The sequence below is a fragment of the Protobothrops mucrosquamatus genome, unplaced genomic scaffold (genome assembly GCF_001527695.2).
Source record: "Protobothrops mucrosquamatus isolate PMUCROS unplaced genomic scaffold, P.Mucros_1.0 scaffold1657, whole genome shotgun sequence".
Classification (NCBI taxonomy): domain Eukaryota; kingdom Metazoa; phylum Chordata; class Lepidosauria; order Squamata; family Viperidae; genus Protobothrops; species Protobothrops mucrosquamatus.
Window position 1 is genome coordinate 255,141 of NW_015387814.1, and position 11,008 is coordinate 266,148.

An 11,008-nucleotide genomic window follows, 5' to 3' on the forward strand; every position below is an offset into this window, starting at 1 on the left:
TATTTTACTACCAAGACTGGAGACAGAGACATTTGTGGGGTTTTTTATGCCTTGTATTATGCATCTTGAATTGAATTACTCTGCTTTAGACAACATATGCATGGTTCTCTAGCCTAGGGTTGTAATAGTTTTTTTCCCCACTTGAAATTCCTTGTTCTGTATGCACTTTTTTCTAAATGATGCATACAACGGGCTAGAACAATAAGACATGGAGTCATAAAATGACTCTGAATTTCTTGTTAACTTCAACCTAGATAAATAATATGTATATAAATGACAGCCTGGCATCTCATAAAAGGAGCACCAACTCAGTTTTACTGTCTGCAAAATATTTCAGCAACAAAATACTGTAATCAGAGAAGTTTAACTTTAGTCTGATATCACAAGTAATGAATTTTCACTACTGCTTGTTCAAGATTATTTTCAATTTTTTTATCTGAAGAATTCACACAGCCCCACAATTCCTTCTACATTTGAAATACCATACCTAAAATGATCTTACAAGTGGAGTATGTGTGTGTGTGTGTGTGTGTGTCCAACTCTTCACAATCCGTGGACCATAGCACATCAAACTCCCGTCCTCCACTATCTCCTGGAATTTGCCCAAATTCATGTTTATTGCATTGATGACACTATCTAACCACCTTGTCCTCTGCTGTCCTCTTCTCCTTTGCCTTCCATCTTTCCCAACATCAGGGTCTTCTTCAATGTTTCCTCTTTTCTCATTTGGTGGTCAAAGTATTTGAGCTTCAGCTTCAGTATCTGTCCTTCCAAAGGACAGTGAGGATTGATTTCCTTTAGGTTTGACTGATTTGATCTCCTCGCAGTCCAAGGGACTTTCAAGAGTCTTCTCCAGCACCACATTTCGAAAGCAATAATATAGAAACATTATATTCAGCATCCAATATTATCTAAATTAAACTTTGCAAAATATTGTCAAGCTTACAGGATAAAATTCAAGAGCTTAATTAGATTCAGGTGTCAAGCCAGTGTAATGATTCAAAATTATTGATTGGCTTATTTCTTTTTTGAAATTTGAAAATGAACTTCAGGTTCTTTTACTTGTATTTATTTCTCAGTTAATTTTGGTCTTTCATTTTAAGGTATCTCAAGTAAAATATCAGATAATAATAATAATAATAATAATAATAACAACAACAACAACAACAACAACAATAACAATATTGAATCTGCATAACATTGTGCTCATTACAACATCCTAAGCTTTGAGGAAAAACTCGAGGTGTATGAATGTGAACCATCAGCTAAAGTACTGGAAATTGTTTTATATATAAGAACAATGCTCAAAACCAAGTCTTAAGAACAAATGCATATAGAATTGAGAAAACGGCAACAGATGGCAAGTGCCACCTGTGCAAAGCCGAAGAAACAGTGGATCACCTGGTCAGCTGCTGCAAGACGATTGCACAGACTGACTACAACAGTGGTTCTCAACCTGTGGGTCGGGACCCCATTTGGGGTCGATCGACCATTTCACGGGGGTCGCCAAGCAAGGCTGTCCCCCATTTTTTTTGTCCGCCATTGTTTTCCCTTTTCCGGCGGGTGCCTTACCTCCCTTGGGCTGGGGCAGCTGGTGGTCGGCCTGCTCTGTCTCTGCCGCTTGCCAGCTACGCCTCGGCCAGTGCAGGGGGCGGAACCACGCATGCGCGGCGCTCCCGGGCAGGGAAAGTCCTCGACTTACGACCGGTTGGGTAGTCCTCGACTTACGACCGGTTTAGTCCTCGACTTATGACCGGTTTAGTCCTCGACTTATGACCGGTTGGGGTCACGGCATTAAAAAGGTTGAGAACCACTGGACTACAAGCAGCAGCATAACAAAGTAGCAACAATGGTGCATTGGAAGATCTGCAAGAAATATCATTTGCCTGCAAGCAAGAACTGGTGGAACCATAAAAGTAAGTAATAGAAAATGAAAAAGCTAAAGTGCTCTGGGACTTTAGAATTCAAACCAACAAACACTTCCCAGATAACATCCAGACTTAACAAATTGTCGATAAGAAACACAAAAAAGGCCTGGATAGTAGATGTGGCACTACCTGGAGACAGCAGAATAGAACAGAAAAAAATGGAGACAATAAATTAATACAAAGCAAATAGAAATAGAACGACTGTGGCAGAAGAAAGCAAAGATAACATCAATAGTAATAGACTCTTTGGGGGCAATCCCAAAACAACTGGAGCACCATTTGAACACCATTGGCATTGACAAAAATCACCACTGGTCAATTGCAATGACATCCTGCGGCAATACCTATATCATCATCAAACATCCACATCTTCCTATCCAATGTTCTTGGGAAGGACTCAATAGGCGGATAAAAATACCAAATCCAGTCTGAACATTTGGCTGATTGTGCAACATACCATAATAATAAGTAAAAACAATAGCTTATTTATGTAGTTGGCATTTCAATATATTATTAGAATGGAAGTGAGATTTTATAAATATAATTTATTAATAATTATAGGATAAAACATAGAAGTGAAGGAAGAAAAACCAAAACACATATATACCGCGTTAAAATGCCATTTGAAACAAAAATATGACTTTGATGAAGTGTTGCTTCAATTAACAAATTTATATCCCTATCTATATTGCTTTTACAAACAATGACATCTGTGAACATTTATTAACAATTTAAATACAAGCTCAAGCTTTTCTTGAAATGAAAGGGACCAACTGAGAATCAGTCACTCAGATTTAAAAAAAAAAAGTGGATTCATTTTCAGGTGATTTGATTTTGTGCATAAAATAAAGGGGGAAAAAATAAAGTGATTTTCTCGTTAACAACAGTGGAAGACAGAGAAAGTACCATGTTCAGTTTTAAAACACAGACTGAAAAAACAAAACCCATCCTCTCGACTGTTTTCGTTAAATTCTGTTCTACTTATACAAAGCTACATAATCTGCAGTTGCAGAAATGGAAGGGAGTCAACCATACATGGGGATAGCTGGCAGACCCTCCATATCTGTGTCAGATTAAAAAAAAGTCACAGTGCTTATTGCTTGTTACCATGGATACCATGAAGAAACTGCTGTCCATTACTATCACTAGAGAAAGACAACATAGTTTTCTGGAACAAGTCCTGTTTTGCCTTCATATGTTGCTTTTAGCCATCCGGGTTCCACAGATGGATATACTGTTAAGAAAGAAGGACAGTGCATGACTTACATTGATTATGGTTTTCTTTCTTAGACATACTTTAATGTTTACCATAAATAATAATATAAATAATAACAATATTCACAGGCACACATACATGCACAACACATTATGTTTGTAACATATTCACATTATCACTCATCCTTGAAAAAGTAGTATGATGAAGAATAATTGTGTTGCACTAATGAAAAAACAAGCAGTCTTAAAGCTCTAAGGATGAACAGAGGTGCTAGTTGCTAATGTTATTGCTACAACGACAGTAAAACCTAATTGCATCTTACCATTGGAAAATACTGCCCCCTGTGGGAAGCTCAGTTCATGACTGTGTTCAGCCTTACAGGAATACATGGCCTTGGCTTGCCTTGAAAACAATAACAAAAATTGTAGACAAAAAAGAAATGGGTGATCTATCAATGGAAAAGCACTCCAGTAGAACAAAATATTGGATCTTCAATATGGGAAACACATATGTAAATGAAATGCTTCAAACCAGGGGTCTTCAAACTTGGCCCTTTTATGACTTGTGGACTTCAGCATGCCTGGCTGAGGAATTCTGGGAATTGAAGTCCACAAGTCATAAAAGGGTCAAGTTTGAAGACCCCTGTTTCAAACCAACAGACCCTTTTGAAGTTAACTAATGTTTTAAGGCACTCTCTAAAATGTGGTGGGACTGACTTCTAAATGTCTCCCAAACGTTGTGGCCAGACAATTGGTAGGATCCAGCTGCCCAGAGTTACCCTGAGGTAAGATGGGCGACCAATAAATTAAATTAATTAATTAATTAAATAAATAAATCCAATTACAAGTAGTCTTTGACTTATTAACCTGCCCATCATAGTCCTACTAAGTTGTGACAGTTTTAAAGAGGATTACCTATGTCAGAGGTAGGCAACCTTGGCTCTTTTATGACTCGTGGACTTCAACTCCCAGAATTCCTGAGCCAGCATGGCTGGCTCAGGAATTCTGGGAGTTGAAGTCCACGAGTCATAAAAGAGCCAAGGTTGCCTCATCCTGACCTATGTGATTGACCTAATTTTGAGAACTTTTTTGTGATGTTCATTAAGTGAATGCCATGGATGTTAAGTGAATGTCACAGTTGATAAGCAAACTCATTGTTCACTATGATATGTTTTTGCAGTGATATGCTTAAAAACTGTAGCAAAAAAGGTCATAAAATCTGGTGTGACTCATTGAACAACTGCCTTGCTTAGCAATGGAAATTCTGTTTCCAATTATGGTTATAAGCTGAGGACTATCTGATGCCCCTCCACATGGATTACAGGTTTTTCCAGTCAGAACGGCCATATCTGCTGTCTAAGGATTCTGGGAATTGCACATCTGGAGATATCATAATCCAGGGAAGCCATGCTAACAAATAATACTTCCATTTTTCCAGATAAATATCTCTCAGTTCTTTCCTATTTCCCATGCATGTTGGTCAAAATACTCTTCACTCTCCTTGCTAATCATCTATGCTCACTATTCACACCATAAAGGCTCCAATGTTCCATGCAAAGAACTCATTGTATGCCTTCCTTCCTTTTTTTGCTATAAAGCTGCTAGTAAAAGAGGATGTGAAAATAACATTGCCAACTGCTGTATGTTCCTAAGGAGGAATCTCACTTCTTTTGTGCAAGGGCTCAAGCTCTTTAGGACACACAAAGGGACTCTGGAAGGGTGCATTTGCATTTCTATGAACTTAATGATTTCTTTGAACCTGGCTGACAAATCTTTCTGCCTGCCTCCATAACCCTCTATTGGATTGGACTGGAATTTAGTTTTCCACATTTTAGGGAAATTACCCAACCTTTCATGCAAGAAACTAAGCAAGGGGCTTGTTATGTGATATAGGTGGAGGCTTTCCTGGTCAGTCCTTGTTGGGCTCCAAGGTTTAGTGACCACAATCTAGACACAAGATGTATTGATGTTTCACTGACAACTGTGGTTGGCACCTTCAGAAGCAAGCCTGTTACATAGACCACTGGCAACAGACTACAGGTAGTTGTTTAGCATTACAACCACCTTGGAAAAGGCAGTTTATGATCTATAAATCATTTCTGGCCATCATAAAATGCCACATTGCCCTGATGGTCCCATGACCTTATTTTGGATGCTTGGCAACCAGCTCATATTTATGACTTGGTTTTAGCATCCTGAGGTAATGTGACTGTGATTTGTGAATATATTTTTTTTGCCAGTTTCCTGCAAAAAGATCCCCGTTTGTCAGAATGGATTCAGAGTTGTGACTCAGAGTGTGATTTGCTTAATGACCACTTAAAAATGGTAATAAAACCAGGTTAGGGTAGATGGGTGCCTTGACTTAATGACTGTCACAATTAAAATACTAGTCCCAATTGAGGTTGTAAATTAAGGACTGCCTGTCTATTTATAAGACAGGAACCCAGTCGGTTCTTCTTCAGTTGCTGTATAAGTTTCCTTGGTGGATTATTACACTTCCAAGAAACTATGCTATATCTCTGCATCCCATATTTTCTGGAATGCTCAGAAGCATCATTTCTAATCAGCGTTTCTTCTTATCTCTAGCAATCTATTGCATGGTTTCCCCAATTTTTTCCTCAAGAAGGAGAGGAAACTCTGGGGACACACCTAAAATTGGGTGTTTAATTTGAAATACGTTTAGATTTTCTTCAACTCTTAATATTCTGTTACTGCTAACTAATAATTCTAAGGACAGATTTTCTTCCAGCATTAATGGCATCTGCATTTCAAAAGAAATCATAACACTCAACATAGAAGTAAAGTATGACTTAATACTCAAAGGGGCACAAATTAATGTATTAAAACCTACCTTCCAGAGGGAGTCTGTTTTACTGAGCAACCACTTTCAAATAGTTGGGCTCTTGCTGCTACCCTGAAATATCGAAAACAGTTTCATGATTACCAATAATTTCCAAGCTCTTTCCAATGTAAAAATTCACGCAGTCAAAATGTGAATAAACTTACACAGACCCTGGTCTTTGGTAGCCATTGCTCGACGCTGTATCCAATCGTAATCTTCTGCACATTTTTGGAGGCAGTTCTGGATTTTCTAGCATCTTTGGTACTTCCTTGGCATCCAAGGAAGCTAAACTTTGCAAGGAACCTCTGCAGCTTTTGTTACCTAAATAACAAATGATTACATGAAATTAACTTGAATGTCTCCTTGTTTGGTGTTCACTACAGGTAGCCCTTGACTTACGACCCCAATTGAGCCCAACATTTCAGTTGCTAAGCAAAACAGTTGTTAAATGAGTTTTACCCCATTTTACGACCTTTCTTGCCTCAGTTGTTAAGTGAATGGCTACAGTTGTTAAGTTAGTGGTGCGGTTGTTAAGTGCCTCTGGCTTCCCCATTGACTTTGCTTGTCAGAAGGTTGTAAAAGGTGATCACATGGGGATACTGGGGTACTGCAACCGTCATACAATAAAGTTGTGAGGTGTCTGAATTGTGACCATGTGACCACACGGAGGCTGCAATGGTTGTAAAAACGATCATAAGTCACTTTTTAAAAGTGCTGTTCTAACTTCATACAGTCACTAAACAAATGGTTGTAAGTTGAGGATTATCTACACCTGGAGGAAGGTGTGTTGGATATGTTGCCTGCCTTCAGTTATTTGCAAAAATAATGAAGTTTGGATATGAACGAATGAATGAATGAACGAACAAATGAATGAAGAAATATATACATACGTATATACATATATAATAAAATAAAATAAAAATAAAATAACATAAAATACTCGTTGACGCTTTGGATGACTCTTCTATTCTCATTATTTCACTGAAAGACCATGATGTGTGAATAACTGATTTAAAGGAAAGATAAAGTTATGCTGTCGTGCTGAACACTTCTTTTATCTATTATTCAGTTCCAAATATTTGTTTAGTTATATCCTATTATATACGATTGCAGCTTATCACAATCCTTATTGTAAATGCAAAATAGGCATGAGAGCATTTTTTTCCTAATCCTATATTTGAAATTAGCAATAAGAGCACATGTATTATAAAACATGGTAAAACAACAAACTTTATTGGAGTTCACTACCCCAAAAATGTTGTGTAACAATGAAGCAAATTGATATTTGTCAATGAAAGGAAGAGACTTATTATTATAGTAAAAAAATGAGATTAAAAAATGTTTCTGAAAGACAAGGGAATGGTCAATATTTCTGAAGTCTGTTCCTTGAAATTTGGAAGGAACTCATAACTTGAAAAGGAATTAAAAAGACTCTTGGGTTCGATTTCCTGTTTTCTCTTATTTGATTAAAATATTCTTTTATTATCTATTTTCCTCTTCAAAAATGTTTAGAAACTGCAGTGTTTTTACACCATTGGCATGATAATCCCATGACATGTGAGACATCAGTCATAAAGGACTCAAATATCTATACACCAACACACAGAGTATGAGCAATAAACAGGGTGAACTAGAAATTCACGTAAATGAGGGCAGATACGATATTGTTGCCATTACAGAAACTTGGTGGGATGAAACCCACAAATAGAACACACAGCTAGAGGGATTTAAATTATTTAAAAGAAACAGACCAAATAAAAGAGGAGGTGGAGTTGCTCTCTATATAAGAAATAACTACATCTCTACAGAAATAGAGCACAACAATGATGAAAACTGTCTTCAATGCATTTGGGTCAATATAAAATGGGAAAAAATGACATTGCCATAGGTGTATTCTATAGGCCACCCAACCAAACAGAGGAAATAGTCAGCTAACTAAGATATGTAGGAAGCACATCACAATAGTCAGGGACTTTAATTACCCTGACATCAACTGGGAGACAAACTCTGCACCAAGTGGAAGATCAAACAGATTCTTGACAAACCTAGCAGACAACATTGTCTTCCAAAAAGTAGAGAAGGGAACTAGGGGATCAGCCATATTGGACCTAATTCTCACTAACAGAGATGAAATGATAGAAGGTGTTGAAGCCATAGGAACCTTGGAGGGGGGGGGGAAGTGATCATGCAATATTGGAATTCAACGTTATGCAAGCACAAGCAATAGAATACAGTCAAACTAGAGTCTTGGACTTTAAGAGAGCTAATTTCAATAAACTTAGAGAGAGCTTGGGAAGGATTCCATGGATGAGAATCCTCAAGGGGAAAACAACTCAAGAAGTGAGATTATAAAAGCCCAGTCTAGCACAATACCAACGAAGAAGAAAAATAACAGCTCTCAAAAGAAACCAGCATGGCTGCATAAAGAACTCTCTGATAAATTGAAAGATAAAAAGGACAAGGAAAGAAGGGCACATAACTAAGGCAGAATATCAGCAAATAGCCCGAGCCTGCAAAGATGAAGTGAGGAAAGCTAAGGCTCAAAATGAACTAAGGCTTGCAACAACAGTCAAAAATAACAAAAAAAAAAGCTTCTTTCAACATATAAAAACAAGAAAAAGTTAAGGAAATGATTGGTCCATTAGTGGGGGAAAGTGGAAAGAAGATGACAACCAACAGGGAGAAAGCAGAACTATTTAACTCGTTTTTTGCATTCGTCTTTACACAAAAGGAAAAAAACAGTCCAACCTATCAAAAACAGTACCGTAAAAAACAGATTAGAAACTCAAGTTAAGATAGGCAAAAAAAATGATAAGTGAGCACCTGTCCACCCTAGACAAAATTCAAATCACCAGGACCAGATGGATTACACTCCAAGGTTCTGAAGGAACTGGCAGATGTGATCTCAGAACCACTGAACTATATTTTCCAAAGATCCTGGAGCACTGGGGAACTACCAGAGGACTGGAAAAGAGCTGATGTAGTTCCCATCTTCAAAAAAGGAAAAAAAAATGGATCCAGGAAACTATAGACCTATCAGCCTAACCTCAATACCTGGGAAGATTCTGGAAAAGATAATCAATGAATTAGTGAACACCTAGAGGCAAACGAAGTCATTACCAAAAGCCAACATGGGTTTGTCAAAAACAGATCACGCCAGATAAATATTATTGCTTTCTTTGACCAAGTGACAAAATTAGTGGACCAGAGAAATGTTGTGGATATAATTTACTTGGACTTCAGTAAGGCATTTGATAAAGTAGATCACAATCTACTACTTGATAAGATAGAAAAATGTGGGTTAGACAGCATCACCACCAGATGGATTTGTAGCTGGCTGACCGGCCGTACTCAGCATGTGATCCTCAATGGAATTGCATCTTCATGGAGGGATGTGTGTAGTGGGGTGCCCCAGGGCTCTGTTCTGGGCCCAGTGCTCTTCAACATCTTCATCAACAATTTGGATGAGGGGATAGGTGGGGAACTCATCAAATTTGCAAATGACACCAAGCTGGCAGGAATAGCCAACACTCTAGAAGATAGGCTTAAGATACAAAAGAATCTTGACAGACTTGAACATTGGGCGCTATCTAACAAAATGAAATTCAATGGTGAAAAAAATAAGGTTCTACATTTAGGCAAGAAAAACCAAAGGCACAGGTATAGTATAGTAGTACTTTGCTCAATAGTAGTAACTATGAGGGATCTTGGAGTCCTAGTGGACAATCATTTAAATATGAGCCAGCAGTGTGCTGCAGCTGCCAAAAAAGGCAACACAGTGCTAGGCTGCATTAACAGAGGGATAGAATCAAGATCACGTGAAGTGTTAATACCCCCTTTATAACGCCTTGGTAAGGCTACACTTGAAATACTGCATCCAGTTTTGGTCACCACGATGTAAAAGTTAAGACTCTAGAAAGAGTACAGAGAAGAGCAACAAAGATGATTAGGGGACTGGAGGCTAAAACATATAAGGAACGGTTGCTGGAATTGGGTATGTCTAGTTTAATGAAGAGAAGGACTACGGGTGACATGATAGCAGTGTTCCAATATCTCAGCAGTTGCTACAAAGAAGAGGTAGTCAGGCTATTCTCCAAAGCATCTGAAGGTAGGACAAGAATCAACGGATGGAAACTAACCAAAGAGAGAAGCAACCTAGAACTAAGGAGAAATTTCCTGACAGTTGGAACAATTAATCAGTGGAACAACCTGCCCCCAGAACTGTGAATGCTCCAACACTGGAAGTTTTTAAGAAGAGACTGGATAACCATTTGTCTGAAATGGTATAGAGTTTCCTGCCTGAGCAGGGGGTTGGACTAGATGACCTTTAAGGTCCCTTCCAACTTTATCATCATCATCATTTCAACAACACCTTAAGGTCTTCTTATGGATGCCTTCCTATGTTGGCTTATTTAAGCTTTTATATGGCTGTCCATTTCATACCATGTAATCTGGGGGTGGGGGATATACAAAAATAAATGAAAGAAAAACTATAACCACAAGTATGAAACAACATTAAAACTTAATAAAATAATAATATGACAATCAAAATTGAAATCTTATATAGCTTTTCATTAATGTCTATAATGATTTCTGAAATAGCTCCCATATACTATAACCACAAATACTGCGTTTATTTCGTTTTTAATAAAAACCCTTTGTTTCACATATGATTTGTAATCCCAGTTAGCAAAAACTCAATATTACATGCATTTTTGCCTTTAAGCATAGCGAGCAACTATTCCCAATTTTATGTTTATTTATTCATTTATTAAATTTATATGCCACCCATCTTGCTGACCAAGGTCCCGATATTATGTAAATATTTCTCGATTTGCAATGTTGAAATAGATACACACAAACCATTAAATAACCTATTGACAGTAAAGCAATGGATCATTCAAAAATTACCTTCTGCAGAAGGGATAGACCTTAAAGATAAAGCTGATGATCTTTTCATTCCAGAGAGACTATACAATCCTCTTTTGGCTGGGTCTCCTGGTGAAGTCACATTGTCTGGTCC

At 37.7% G+C, this 11,008-nt stretch overlaps 1 protein-coding gene across 2 annotated transcripts; it reads right to left on the reverse strand.

Annotated features, from left to right (window-relative positions):
• Positions 1-2,484: 2,484 nt before the first annotated feature.
• Positions 2,485-10,996, reverse strand: LOC107293576 (rho GTPase-activating protein 42). 2 transcript variants are annotated; one of them, XM_015822733.1, is made up of 5 exons: positions 10,897-10,996; positions 6,156-6,306; positions 5,995-6,057; positions 3,467-3,546; positions 2,485-3,162 (listed from the first exon to the last, which is right to left on the reverse strand). In XM_015822733.1, exons 1-5 carry the CDS (start codon positions 10,943-10,945, stop codon positions 3,074-3,076), a joined length of 432 nt encoding a protein of 143 aa, XP_015678219.1. In that variant the 5' UTR covers positions 10,946-10,996; the 3' UTR covers positions 2,485-3,073. The 2 variants fall into 2 exon arrangements, with proteins under 2 accessions (XP_015678219.1, XP_015678218.1); XM_015822732.1 differs by having other exon boundaries at positions 6,150-6,306.
• Positions 10,997-11,008: the final 12 nt, after the last annotated feature.